This window comes from Oncorhynchus clarkii, chromosome 23 (genome assembly GCF_045791955.1).
Source record: "Oncorhynchus clarkii lewisi isolate Uvic-CL-2024 chromosome 23, UVic_Ocla_1.0, whole genome shotgun sequence".
NCBI classification, from domain to species: Eukaryota; Metazoa; Chordata; class Actinopteri; order Salmoniformes; family Salmonidae; genus Oncorhynchus; species Oncorhynchus clarkii.
Genome location: NC_092169.1, coordinates 15,759,622 through 15,774,709, shown reverse-complemented (window position 1 = coordinate 15,774,709; position 15,088 = coordinate 15,759,622). Strand labels below are relative to the sequence as shown.

Genomic DNA, 15,088 nt, shown 5'->3' with positions numbered 1-15,088 from the left:
GTAAGGTATAGGTTATATGATCCTTAACTAGCCTCTCAAAGAACTTCATGATGACAGAAGTGAGTACTACGGGCGATAGCAAAGTGTCCCAATACTTATGTAAACAAGGTATCTGTTATTTTTTGTTTTATACATTTGCAAAATGATCTAAAAATCTGTTTATGCTTTTTCATTATGGATTGTAGATTGGATTGTAGATTGATGAGGAAAATTATTGATTTAATCCATTTAAGAACAAGGCTGTAACGTAACAAAATGTGGAAAAGGGAATTGGTCTGAATACTTTCCGAATGCACTGTATTTACGGAGAGCAATTTTGGTTTCATAACAGGTAGTGTCCATTTATTTACAGTAGTGTGTTGATTAATTATTGCTTTCTTCACTGGAAATACAGAATGTCTAAAAATGCCAAATATACCAAAAGCTAAATCAAGCAGGGATTTACGATGTTAACCATGTTAATCATTACTGAAACATACAAACTACAAACATTTAACTAGTTTAAGAAAATTAATACATCACAACTAGATACAAATATTTTATAAAAAATTATTCATACAAAACTCAAGAGTTGGCTATAACATGAGTACCAACAAAGTGAATGTATATGTGTGTAAGTGTTTATATGCTTGTGTGTATTATGGGGTTTATTATAATTTCCCATCATAAAAATCTATCCACATTCCCCAATCATATATCTTCATGATATATGATATCATGATATCATGATATCTTAAATCTGGCAGCCATCATCAAATTTGACAGCCTTGTATAAAATGAATTATGAAATATATTGTGTAATGTACACGAAAAAGTGGAGCCTTGTATTAAATGTTTTATGAAGAAAATCGTGTAGGCCTACTTTTGCCTACACGAAACACGGACCTTTCTGACTGCAAGTGCACCCGTATCCCAAAGCATTAAGTGGAAATAAGCATAGAAAACAGTATGGGCAATAATAAATAAAAAATAAATAAAAATGTAAGGCTACTATTATATATAATTATTTCGGTGAAAACCTGGTTGATTAACAATATTGGGTTAACACGTTTTTTTATATATATAAATACATGTGGTACACAAAAAAGGCAGTGTAGAACACCGTTGCCCATCATGCATTGCTCTAATAACTTTCGAAAGATTGTTCCGAAATATCCCAGTCAAAAATCTTTTCACGCGAATTAAGCCATATTTGCACAAATTGAATGTGCGATTGTGTTGTTTTGTGAAGTAGTGCGTAGCCATGGTGACAAGTCTTTTGTTGCTTATTCGTCTCCATCTGTGATTAGCCTTTATTGCCCACAGAGGACGCTGTCCTCTCATTATTCATTTTTCATTGGGCATGCTCTGGCAAGTAAATGAATATCACTGAGTGAACATACATACTGCATTTACGAAGACTGCAATCTAAAGAATGAATGAACATAATCGATTTGGTAAAAAATAATGACTATGCAACACAGAAACATTTTAGAGATCCATAAAGTAGAAATATGATTAGAATTGCTCATTCATTACACAGTTTAGGCTTACAGTTGGCTAACCGTGACTGTTTCTGAGACCATTTCAGAATGCATTTCTAAATAAATCAGCAAAAACAAATGATAGTTCGAAAACAGTGTTCAGATCTCCGATGAAAAAAAGTAAACACAGATGAGTCTTATTAAATTGTTGGGTTTAATTGGGTTTAATTGTTCTAATTAATTAAAAAAGGGGAAATGTATCAACTGTGTCAGAATGTTGTATGGTTTACCTTTTATTGAGGTAAACATATGTTATAGCATACACAATTCAGCATGTGTCCCATAAGCCTTTGTGTCCTGATAAGCAATGCAAATAATTGCAACTTGACTACATTTGGAGTTAGGCAAGTGATTAAACATGCGCATCCAATTCACAATCATTTGATTGCAACAACATTTTAATTAGGCTATATCTAAATGTAAATATAGATTCCTTATTCTTTAAACCTTTCATAATAGGCTTAGTGATAATGTGGACATAATTTGCAACCTTTTTCAATCAAATTGTTGGCAGATAGTCCATAGGGGAAAAGTCCAAATGTTCATCAATTTAACTTATTCACTCCAAATTGTGTCAAAACATGACACCTGTAGGGAAATTATCTTGTCTGTGCTGTAATAATGAAAGTTTGTATCCTACCCTGTAAAGCTATAATAGCTAGCATATAAACATAGTCGAATGAATCGTGTAAATAGAATAGGCCCTATTTAGGTAAATATTTTACACAACATTTTGCGTGTAGCCAATTATGGGAAATTTGAAAAATGTATTTACTGGGTAATAATCAAAATATGTTTTCCCACAATATCCACAATATTCTATTTTGTTGTAGGCCTATCTTCATCTGAGCACATGAGTATTTATTTTGTTGGTGTTTGTGTTACGAAAATGGCCATTATAAAAAGCAGAACTTACATCCATAGTTTGCCGAAAATGTGTATTGCTCTTTATGAATCTAGTCTATATTATCGATAACTATGAATCATACCACAACCTCAAAATACCCAAACTAATATTCACTATAATGTTTTCTAATATTTGTATTTGTAATTTTATTTAGCAAATTGTGATATAGGCATACTCTGCTATTAGACTATATTCTGTGTTCGGTTAGAGTAATTTTCCTATTGTAGCCTACTTCCAAAGAAGCTCAGGCCAAACATTTCCTTTTGTGCTGCTAACCCTGTCCTCATTTGCTACCTAATTGGACTATATAAGACCAATAACACCACAACGCTACAGCCTACAGCCAAAGCGCAATGTTAGGGTGGACTTCGTTGTTATCGCGTAGCCTACACCCCCTCTCTCTCTACCTCTCTCTCTCTCTCTCTCTCTCTCTGCCCGTCTCTCCCCCCTCGTTCTACTTCCCATCTCTTCCTTAATCCCATTTGCCATTGTACATGCCCAATCGCCGTATACTTTCCGCATTTAACTTGGATGACATTTTTATTTCATCATTAGCATCCGGCGCCAGACTGACGCGGTGGACACAGTTGCATTTTGACTAAGGAGCGCACAAGACTTGGATGCAATATCGATATTATTTTGTTCTCTCTGAAGAATATTTACTTTTCTGATGTGTATTTTATTTTTGTCGTTCTCGATCATCTGGTAATCAAGACGATATTCCTCATTTAAAACATCGCAAAGAAGGACAATTACCAGTCTTCTATTTGAATTATATCACTGTTTCTAAGTCATTTAACACTTATATTTGTGGTCTACGGCATTAGGACCACAACCTCCAAGCAGCAATGCCCGAGACGGCGCAAGAGACGTGCACTCCGGTGAAAGACTCTCCCTTCTTCATTAAGAACTTGCTGAACTGTGATAGTAAACCATCCAAACCCAAGCCCATCTTCGCCTCGGCAAAGGTTGCTTTTGAAGGGGGCTTTTCTCTATCCCAGGTCGGGGACTTCAACTTTCCTCGCTTTGAGTTACCCACACAGAGGTTTGCCTTACCGGCGCACTATCTGGAGCGAGCCTCAGCATGGTGGTATCCCTACACACTCAGTGCAGCCAGTCATCTACACAGAACCGAAGGTAAGTCCATGAACATCTGATTGTCATCTCTTTCTTTACCTTTTACGATCAGAAAACGTATAATGTGCGTAATTTGTATAGTGTAAATTGCTATTGATGCTGTTGGTTGAGCTTTCATCTGTCAAATGACATTCATAAAAGAATATACTCAGCAAGTATGTTGTCACTTATGATAAGTATTCAATTTAACGTTAGGCCATTGTCAGCATTGTATGTTTCTATTTTTCTTTTACGCGTTCGTTAGGCCATTGTCAGTACTGCATGTTTCTGTTTTTCTTTTACGCGTTCAAGTGAATGGTATAGCCAACTGCTATTTTATATATTTTCTAAAGCATACCCAGTGTGGACGAGGTATTGAACATGCAGTCATGTTTATAACCCATATTTCCTGTCGTCATTTTAGTTGCGGAGAAGGCAAGAGCAAGAGACTCCTCTCCAACCTCGTGCACGGATCGCGACTCGCCAGACCTGGTGCTCAAATCTGACCCAGACAGCAAAGAAGACGAGGACAACAAAAGTGGGGATGAAATAGTTCTTGAAGAGAGTGATCCTGAGGACACAAAGAAAGACAGTGGGGTAGACGACTGGAAGAAAAACGAGGACGGTGGGGACAAGAAAGCATGTCGAAAAAAGAAAACACGCACAGTGTTCTCCCGGAGTCAGGTGTTTCAGCTCGAGTCCACCTTTGACATGAAACGCTACTTGAGCAGTTCGGAGAGGGCCGGATTGGCAGCGTCTTTGCACCTGACAGAGACCCAGGTAAAGATTTGGTTCCAGAACAGAAGAAATAAATGGAAGAGACAGCTTGCCGCTGAACTAGAGGCTGCCAATCTGAGCCACGCCACTGCACAGAGGATAGTGCGAGTGCCCATCCTCTACCACGAGAACTCTGCCTCAGAGACTGGCAGTGCGACCGGGAACGTGCCTGTGAGCCAGCCGCTCCTCACCTTCCCTCACCACCTCTATTACTCTCACCCAATCGTCACCTCTGTGCCGCTACTCAGACCGGTCTGAAAAACAAGAGGTTGTTGTCTATATTCCTAACTCGTACAGAACACTACACAATACAAACTAAAACAATATTTTTGTAAAGAAGAAAAATAAAAATAAAAAAGAGAGCCATGCTTTCTGTCAAAGAGGACCTATTGCGCATTTTTATATTAGACTGCAGTTTACATTTTCTCTGGTTTAATTTCACACTATTAGCATATTGTTATTATTAATATTAAAAGTATTCTTCTAATTATTGTTATAATAATAATTATAATTAGGTATATTATTATTAGGCCTTTTGTTATTATAGCAGCTTTGAGATCATTTCCGCTAAGACTATCCAGTTCACACTGCCCCAAAATACATTTCAGCAAGCCTGTTTTCCCCGCGCAGAACCATTACATTCAGGAAATTAGTTAATTTTGTTCCATTTCCATTTACAAGGTGGTGTGTTATGACAATTCGGTAACATTGGTTTGTTTTCTATCGGACAATGTGATTTTTGATATGGGCAATACTGTAAGCACTAGCATTTGACCCCAAGTTATGTGATAGACCCATTCAATTCATTGTGTTTTCTCTTTGCTCAGCTATTTAGGAATGAATATCGGACAGATTATCGAACGGGCTTATTTTTTTATTTTCTTTTTTTTAACTTAAAGCGCTTTAGCAGCGGACAATCAAGATACATTGTTTTATGTACAATATAATTGTAGCTTATAGGCTTATTGTTTTGATGTACTGATTCTCATTTCTGCTTGCTCGACAATGTCCTTATAGCACAACTAAGAATTGAATGTCATTGCCTTTTGTGTTTTTGAAACTTGATCATGGTGTACAAATGTATATGGATATATTGAATCGAGTCAATGAAAGAAGCTACCAGGTGATACTATTACTTTGTACAGAAAAACACGTTTTGATATTGTATTGCTGAATTATGTTGTGAAATAAATGGAGGTTATTCCATATTTAAATATTTCAAATCAGTGCGTACTCAAGCATGCACAATGATGTAATGAGGTGTAGTCTACATATGCCCCAGGCATCTATTCAAAAATGTCTAATATTGCCTGTTTGCCTCCCAAACAAATTAGGCTATTGTCGACTTTCAAAACGTCTTCATGAACAGGATTTATTGTTGCATAATGAAAATGAATATAAATAAACAAACAATACAACTTTCCATCAAATCTTTATTATAGACCCAATATAATTGTTGTGGCTTTCAAAATGGTCATGTGTGAGAGGAAATCAATATGCTCCTGGCATATACAAAGAGGAGGATATTCTGCCTAAATACTGTGTCTGATCATAAGTCAATTCGCATTACAGAGGCTCGACTGGGTCTATCTAACAACAAGTGCTACTGGTCTGGCAGACCACGTGGCCGACACTCCTTGGATACACATTGCCATAGATAGCGATGTTTGACTAAATAAGATTATTACAATTTGGACGCTTGACATATTATATACAGTATATTGAAACATTTATCCTTGGAACAAACACGGTGGAAAATGTGAGTAGACCATGTAGCCAAAGGACATCAGAAAAAGTTAGAATTAATCAAAATTAAGCATTATACATATAAATTGGCGCAACTTCACAAAGTTAGATATTGAAACCACACACTAACCTTTTTATTTGCTTTAATTATTAGTAAATAATTTAATTTGACATCCATATTGAATATAAATACAGGTAGGCCTACCCCGAAACCACACGCTTATTTTGGGAGACCCATACATTATTATGTGAATGAAGAACCTGAGCAGGTGCGTAATCAACCTGCTGTTATGCACTTTCAAAATTGTTTTACATTTAAAAAAATGTATCGGTCAATTAGATGCGTAATTGCCACCATCTTGAGGGTAATGTAGTCTATTCAAAAGAGAAAAATTACATTCCCTAGTATTAGGCTGTTCAAAAATGTGTGTGTGTGTGTATGCTTGCGTGTGGTGGACGTGTATCCGTGCGTGTGTGCGTGCGTAGCTCGAGGCTAATTTTAACATTTAATTTAAAAAAGTGTAGGTTTAATTTCGCAACAATACTCGTTTAACTTGTGGATGCAGCTTCGATGTCCGTCTTCGGTAATGGTATACCACTGGACAGGTGCAATTAGCCCACCAAATATGCAATTTGTCTTTGACGTAATGGTTGTATTGTCAATTTTGTCTGTGTAGTTTCAGCTGGGTTAGCAGAACATGAAGGCCTAGATTTAGGGTTTTCTCAATTCGTTTTCATGTTCTAAGGGTTTAGTTTGGTTGCATCTGGCTATTCACACACCAATGCCAATGTCTCTGCAATGCATGCCTGCAATTCACCTGTGGAATGTTTATGATGTAGACATAGAGCTATTGCAAATGGTCGAAAAGATACATTTGTGTTGAGTAGAAAACTTTTTCACAAGATACCAAAGGTTATCTCAAGTCTTTCGATCACCGTAGGCCACATTAATGTTTTAGGGAGTCGAAAGGTCTTGATAGCTACATGACAACGATTGACGTAGACTCTCTCCTCAAATCTTCACAATTTGTATCCACGGTATGTTGTGGACTGACTTTTTCCTTTTAATACATAGGGAAATATTATTTGTTAAATCATAATGTTTCACCGGTTTAATGTCAGTCACTCATTTTTCCTTTATTGTGGACGAGATAAATTGGCTCAAATGACATAGCTGCAACATTAGCCTAATATAAAGTTGAATTAACTATCTACAATGTTAGATGGAATAATATACGTATCAATATGCAACGAGTTGACTATAAAATGACTCTTGAAGATTCGACCTACTTCGTTGTTGTATTCAGCATTCCTTCCAGCTGAGTAGAAACCAGTCAACGCCTTGCCTAAAGGTCATTTTCTGATTTTGTCTCTAATGCAGTTATCGAAAACAAATCAGTAGCTACTCTATTATGACCGCATCACTAGACAGAGTGCATTCAAATATAGTCTGATAATCACTCATCTATTGACGTATTATATCATGCAAACTCCACATGGACCCATTACAGAGAATTAATAGATTGGGATATATGGCGTTCTTCCCCTAGCAGATATTGATCTACAAACGTCTAAAATATTGTTACAAAAAATGGCATTGTTCACGGGCAGTTCTGGTTACGCTCATGACCTTGATTTGCGCGCATAAATTGGAAAAAAATGACAACTCGATAATTTCCATTTGTAGAACATATTTATGTAAAGTAGAAGGGGCGAGACCAAAAATAGGATAAAGTAGCCTACATTTGCAGGAACAGGGCAACGGACGTAACCGCAGAAAAGTTGAGTGCTGATCAAGTGCCAACAGCTTAAGTATTTTCAGCCCTTTACTGAAACCCTGGGCATCTGTTTGCGCATGTGTGATTCATGCAAATATCTGTATCTTGTGTTGCAATTTCATTACCGTAGGTAGGCATAATTATGTTAATTGAGCTTAAAGGGAAAATCCACTCAAAAATGATCTTTTGTTATTTCTTTTCATTAGTCCACTGTTGATACAGTCCCAACATGTTGTGCATATCAGTTGTCCAGTTTTAAAGATACTGGACTTTCAAGAAGCAAAGTGTCACAGGCCACATCATGATGATGCAAAATGATTAGCCAGGAAAGCTTGAAAAAAATATATCAAAAGTAAGTTTGAGTGGATTTTACTAATTGTTTGTACATTGCCACAAGCCTGCATACATTTGTGAATATCGTGGCATCATTTTGTCAATAATGTATGAAATAAAAACTAACTTTTGGTGTCAAAGGGATAACATGGGCCTTAGCACAACACTTTCTGGACACACTTATTTTTTAGGGAACGGAAATCTTTTGCTTCAGGATTGAATGCGAGCATCAAGATTTTCATAAAAGTTATATTAAGTGAAACATAGGTTGCGGGGCACCGTCTGATTGGAACAGTTTAAATGTTAATTGTGTTTTTAATTTGACATATAGTTGCTGTGAAGAATGACACCGAAACGCCGAGGGGCGGTCGATTTTCTTAATTTCTCCCCGAGGAATTGATGAGTCTATCAGGGCAGTAGATTGGAAAGCCATTAAAACTCAATGGTGAGGTTGTTAATTGGAACTTGATGGATAGGAGCCCTTGGATAGGCTATACTGATCCAATCTTCTTGACTTTCTGTTTTCCAATAAATTACCCAATTCATTTCCAGCCGAAGATTACATAAATTGTAGCCTACACCTCCAGGGTTGGCGCTCTGTTTTGCTCTTACGACTGCTTCGACCCCTCTCTCTCCCTCTCTCCTATTTGAAAAAAGGAGCTGGGCTCGGATCCTTGAATGAAAATCGAAACATAATCAACGTTTATACTTAGAAAATTTATTGATATCATTTTCTCTGGTAATTTCCTTATTTTAGAGTTGGACACATCATATATCATAATACACACGTGTAAGGGTCTTTGTTTAATATTTATCGAAGCTTGATTCTTAGATCAAAGCTGCTCATAACTTCATCTGTCTTTCTAAGACCCCTTTCCCATAGTAAAGATCGTGTTCTGTTATTGCGGTAGGGCTGCAATACAACACCTATCACTGTGATAGAGCACGAGGTTATACCGCGCAATGCTGTTTCTGAAAAAATAATTCTATAAAAGTAAAATGTACAAACGTCATGGATAGAAAAAGACTGCAAATCAGAGACGTGAATGTAGGATCTTCAGAAACGTTCAAATAAATATGAATGACACAATTACCTTTATGCAGGCATATAGGCCTACAATGAATTATAATGCCATTTATTTTATTTTGATAGGCTATCATGAAAAATATATTCAGATTTTTTTAAATAACATCCTAATAACTGTGGAGTTGAATTTGTATTCAAGTGTGGGATTAATTATGTAATGATTTCTTGTTAAGGATAGTTTTTACGGGTATAATTAAAGCTTTAAAAAGACATCGCTGCTGTTGACAAAGGTCTTTGTTTGAAAAGAGCGCGCATACAATCAGCCCATTTAACTGTCATGGCAGATTTCACGCCTCATGTGTAGTCACCGTAAATCCAGCGCAATCTGACTGCCCTCATATATTACCAGTAAATGTAGCTAGCCTACACAATGCGTGGACACAATGCGTTCTTGACAATCATGGTTTCATCATCATCCTCATCAGCACCCTCATCGTCTTCATCGTCGTCTTCATTACAATCATCGCCATCCTGTTACTCCTTCCTCCTACCAAAGGATTAACAAAACCACAATACGAAACAATATTGAGCAGAATAAGTAGAAAGCCTGGGGTCGTCAACCCCTCCTTTGGCGCAGCAGCATGAGAGTTAGGGCGCTGACATTATGATTAAAGCTGACCGTTTGTAATGTGTCTGGGGTCCCTTAGAAAGCAGTAAAGAGGGATAATGTGCTCGAACTGCGAACTCAAACCCAGCACCTGCCCCGCCAGACACTGTCAGAGAGAGAGAGAGAGGGAGAGAGAGGGAGAGGAGGAGCAGGGGCGGAGGTGGGGAGCGGCCCCGCCCTCCGATCAATTAGTCAATCAATTAGCAGGCCTCTACTCCACGCGAGGCAGATTAACTGTAGTAATGATCAAATGAATTCCTAATCGCAGATAATGGACCTGGGATGTGTTTATTATTTTCAGGAAAAAAATAGTTAAGGTTCCGTATTAGTTCCAGAACTGTTTGTTGGATTATCTGACCAATTTACCATGCACACGGCTAATAAAATACGTTATATTCCTTCAATGAAGTCATTGTGCAGTACTTGTGTCTACAGTGGCCTGTAATAGCATGGTGTGCATTTCCCCCCGAGGGTTGTCTCAGTGGTATGCTATTATTAAGTTGTAACTAATTGTGTTAGGGATATGGGGTTTGTTCTTTGAGGGAATCTTCCAAACAAAGTATTTTACACTAGTAAGTGAAAAGGTTTAAATGGTAGTCCATATCTATATCTAGAATAATAGGCAAAGGGAGAATCATGACCAATCCAAACTTCATGCGGATGTGAAACATGTAGAATATAATTCTCTCCATTCACTTCAACACTATACATCTCGCATGGGAAATAATAAGGGTTTACTACAGTGTAATAACAATGTGTTATGTTGTCTTGCAATAGGCCTATTTCTGACAATATTAGTTAGTCAAATTCCATCAACAAACGATTGAATACTTGTGATTGAAAAAAGGTCAAAGAAAACTCACTGAAGCTCATCGTTAAAATAATCCTGATTAACTTCCATGGTTGCACCTGTTTCACATTTTCTCATAGCCTCGTGAGTGGGAAATCCATCCCCAGTCTGTCCTCTTAAATTGTGAATCAGGCCTACGTATTAGGTAAGTGATTTGCTACAAGTAAGTGATTTGCTACAGTTCAATGTGTGTAAATATATTCACAAAAACAAAACAAATAGGCATATAACAAGAGACATGTTGCATTAGTTTCTAAATGAAAGTCGATGGATACTATGCCTATGCAAAACGTTTTGTGCTGCATATTTCTGCCAGAGAGAGATGTCTGTTAATAGCCTAAGATGTGTGATTTGTCTGTGCCATAAGGCCTATATTTGTCTACCTTCACTATCGGATTCAAAGAGGGACGTAAAGATGGAATAAACGACAGCCTTTCCTTATCGCCTCTCATCCTATCTCAGAACCTCAACATGAGTTTGAAATTTCCGGGCTTAGTTTGAGCGTGTGATTGGTCCAAGAGGGGCTTACCTACATGCAAATGAGCCAACGCTACAATACTGCCTTTAGTCCAGAGCGCGTGGAAGTCGACCAGGAATACATTCATGTTCCCTGAGCTCCAGGAAAAAACAACCCAAGCATCCCAATTTTTAAAAAGGTTTTACTAAAAAAAAAATACTATTTTCGAACTCTTTTACACAAGAGGAGTCCTCACAGACAAATAATAAGAAAACAATTATACAAAAACTATACGATATAGCCCAATCTTACTGTTATGAGTCGAGAATGAGTACCACAGAAGACAACGGAAGCAAGTGCTCTTCGGCCCCGATTTCCACCTTCACTATTCAGTCGATATTGGGCAAGTCGTCGGAGAAGCCACGGTCCGGGGCGAAGGAGAGTTCCAAGGGACTGCAGCTGGCGAGGACGCGCTTGCTCTCGGTTTCTTCGGAAGAGGAGTGCAGCGGTGGGGAGGACTCTGCAGACTGTTTCTGCTCGGATCCTGGTCACAGAGAGCCATGCAACCAACATCAACCACTTAATTTTTCATGTTTAGGTGAGTAGATTAGGTTACTGAATGTAATTTGTGTTGTGCGTAAAACGTAATAATTTTTGCTTTAAAATAGATTTTTCTTGAATTGATTTTCGTCGCTGACATTTTGCCTTTCGAAAATAAACGCTTATTTTCCAAGTAAAAAAGTTAAGTAGGCTATATATTGTATAAATCTATGGCATCTAACGGGATATTATCGTTATTTATATTATTAGGCTATTATTGTAGCCTAATAATAGGTCAACAGTAGACTAAGGTAGGCTAGGCCTAATTATACACGAATTTATCATACATTTAGCCTAATACTTGCTGCAATTTAAGCTTGTACTTCGATAACTCAATAGTAGCCTGTTTGTGTCTGCAGATAGGTAGACTATCACTTCACTTTGTTTAATGTGTCGTATTACTGCTAGATCAGCGAACAGGGGAAAGGTCAAATAATTAACAGGATGTTTCCCCCTTCATTCCAAATTTAATCGAGTCTTCTAATTGATTAAACATGTTTCCACAATGACTGCACTACATTTCGTCAATTGAGCGTTAAATGTAACCTGATTTAATTAATATTGTGCACCAGGCAGAGTCATATTAAATTGTTTATTTAAAAGGGCACTTACAACCTTTCAACGGTCAATTAATGAGTCAAAGTCCACACTTAATGCACTCTTGTACCGAGTATCGAATAATGTTCTTCTTTTAATAGGGATGTTCTCCAAACCTGGGTAGGCCAAAACAAAGCCTTTGAAAAATACATGTGAAACCTTTGAGACATATTCTACATTTTGTGACAGAATTGATAACCTGATCTAAAGGCAATAGACTAAAGCGTCCAGTAGCCTATCTTATGTTGATGCATATTTCTTGAGGGCAGGCCTACACCATTTATCAATGTTGGTAGGCTGTGGATGATATCGAGGAGGACAGTGTTTAAATATTTTGAAATCATTTAAATGTTATTTCCAATCCGCTGGCCTTGGGTGGCAGGTAGCCTAGTGGTTAGAGCGTTGGACTAGAACCGAGAGGTTGCAAGATCGAATCCCCGACAGATTAAAACTCCGTCTCGTTCTGACCCTGAACAAGGTAGTTAACCTACTGTTCTTAGGCCGTCATTGAAAATAAAAACTGACTTGCCTAGTTGAATAAGAGGTAAAATAAAATACTGGTATTTTTCCCCAATGCAGGTGCAACCAAGGGACTTATTTCAGGCCATGACGGGATTGCACGGCGACCGCACTTGACACAGCCTCTGCTGCAGGATTACAAAGAGGAACAAGAGAGACCATGCAATCCAATGTCACCTATTTCCGAGGAGAGACAGACAGACGGTGCGGACAAGCAGACTAACTCGTCCAAGAAGAAGACTCGTACCGTCTTCTCGCGGAGTCAGGTGTACCAGCTCGAGTCCACATTTGATATGAAGAGGTATTTGAGCAGCTCCGAGCGAGCCTGCTTGGCATCAAGTCTACAGCTAACAGAAACTCAAGTGAAGACGTGGTTTCAGAACCGCAGAAACAAATGGAAACGACAACTGTCGGCGGAACTGGAGGCTGCGAACATGGCACACGCATCCGCACAGACACTGGTCGGAATGCCGCTTGTTTTTAGAGATAACTCCCTGCTCCGGGTACCAGTTCCAAGATCTATTGCTTTTCCAACGCCACTATACTATCCCGGCAGCAGCCTACAAGGGTTACCACTGTACAATCTGTATAACAAGATTGAATATTGACTCAATGCCTGTGATGACAGTCCAAAATAATAACACGTTAACACGCGACAGTACTTTCTTATAAATGTCTGCCAAACTCATGTCTATTATATAACTTTATTTGTTGAAAATAAATATGTCTTATTATGCAGCAACTGTATGTTTTAACAAGAAAGCAACAAGCTTCTCTAAATGTATAAAATACACCATGTGTATAATAATTATTTTCAACCTTGATTTTGCGTTCTTCTCCCTGGTTTAACGCGTTATACATTGCGAGAATTTAGACACTGAAATACAGATGAATGCATTCAAACACAGTTGTAAATGTAATGTGAATGTGAATATGAAATATTGAGGTCCAACCACCTTAATCTGTTAAAAAATACTGGAAGAAATTGGGTTTATACATTTGGGGATATGGAAGTGCAAACTCGTTGCTTCGATTTTGGGGAAATGTTATTGTAATCATAGGCCCACCAAATAAACTGCTAATTCAATACATTTTCTATATCAGTGAAACATGGGTTGGGATTTATTGTACATTGCCCGTTTTTAATATTTATTTCGACATCTCAATTGTGGCATTCAATCCAGTTTTTGAAAAACAGGAAAGGAAAAACGAATTTCATATGTACAATATAAAATAGCTTACTTATTTAAAATATTCACACTGCAGCTCAAAGATTATTAAAGAAAAACCTATATTTGTTATTTTTCTGTGTAACTTTCTGCCATGGAAGTTTCAATCAACATGACATCCAGCTACAGTTGGCCAAACTCTCTTATAAGCATATGACTCTGCAACTAACTAGGCCTCTAAAGGTGAACAATGATACTAAAACACCCTCTTAGCCAGTGGAATACGCCTCCAGTGCGCCAAAATTCATATTAAAAACATCTAGATTGCCTGGTAGCCTAAAAACATTGTAGGACACGTTTTTCCGTATTCAACATATATTTGTCAAATGTGAACAATGTAATATTATACCCTAAGCCTCATAGGTCTGTAACAAGTGCTCATTTGCCTACTACTAACAGTGTAACTAACAAGATGTGCTATTAACAACAAAGTGTTGTGAACATGTTTTTACCAGAAGGGGACTACAGTTTCAAAATGATCTATGTATACAAGTGATTTCAGGTGTAGCCTTCCACTGCAGTATTACTGGCTGCTTCCCTTCAACCATGGACACATAATGAGTTAAGATCGTGTCAAACCCTTTGGTTATATTTATGTTGCCTGTCTTAAACACAAAGACTCTTTTCATCTGTCATCACAGTCCTTTGGCAAGTTAGCCAATGTGAAATGTGTCATATGTACTTATGAGTGTCAACTCAGTGGTCTGCTTAACCTATTTCAGGGGAAGGGAAAGAGATGTACACCATCAGCAACCAATCAGAGTCATGGCGGCATATTCTGACATTTGAAGTGTGCATTACAGGAACGCCTAGCCTTGTTGGAGGGAATGTAATAAGCAGTGCCGTTGTTAAAGTTCAAGACTCACCGCATCGTTGTGTGATGCTTTTCCTTTTCCAGCTAGCCACCACTCAAATCAAATCAAACTTTATTTGCCACATGCGCCGAATGCAACTGTAGACTT

The 15,088-nt window shown here is 37.8% G+C and overlaps 2 protein-coding genes across 2 annotated transcripts; both read left to right on the top strand.

The window, feature by feature from the left end:
• Positions 1-3,139: 3,139 nt before the first annotated feature.
• On the top strand, positions 3,140-4,602 carry LOC139381729 (H6 family homeobox 3a). The gene is made up of 2 exons (XM_071125460.1): positions 3,140-3,567; positions 3,971-4,602. The coding sequence occupies exons 1-2, from the start codon at positions 3,279-3,281 to the stop codon at positions 4,579-4,581; spliced, it is 900 nt and encodes a 299-aa protein (XP_070981561.1). The 5' UTR covers positions 3,140-3,278; the 3' UTR covers positions 4,582-4,602.
• A 6,906-nt stretch (positions 4,603-11,508) lies between these two features.
• LOC139381831 (homeobox protein HMX2-like) lies at positions 11,509-13,570 on the top strand. The gene is made up of 2 exons (XM_071125637.1): positions 11,509-11,779; positions 12,958-13,570. Exons 1-2 carry the CDS (start codon positions 11,509-11,511, stop codon positions 13,503-13,505), a joined length of 819 nt encoding a protein of 272 aa, XP_070981738.1. The 3' UTR covers positions 13,506-13,570.
• The last annotated feature ends 1,518 nt before the right edge of the window (positions 13,571-15,088 follow it).

Excerpts from the sequence above, each read along its gene's own strand:
- LOC139381831 (XM_071125637.1), top strand. The coding sequence starts at position 11,509 with ATGAGTACCACAGAAGACAACGGAAGCAAGTGCTCTTCGGCCCCGATT. Across the intron at positions 11,780-12,957 it reads ACTTAATTTTTCATGTTTAG|GTGCAACCAAGGGACTTATT; the intron begins GTGAGTAGATTA and ends TCCCCAATGCAG.
- LOC139381729 (XM_071125460.1), top strand. The coding sequence starts at position 3,279 with ATGCCCGAGACGGCGCAAGAGACGTGCACTCCGGTGAAAGACTCTCCC. Across the intron at positions 3,568-3,970 it reads TCATCTACACAGAACCGAAG|TTGCGGAGAAGGCAAGAGCA; the intron begins GTAAGTCCATGA and ends TCGTCATTTTAG.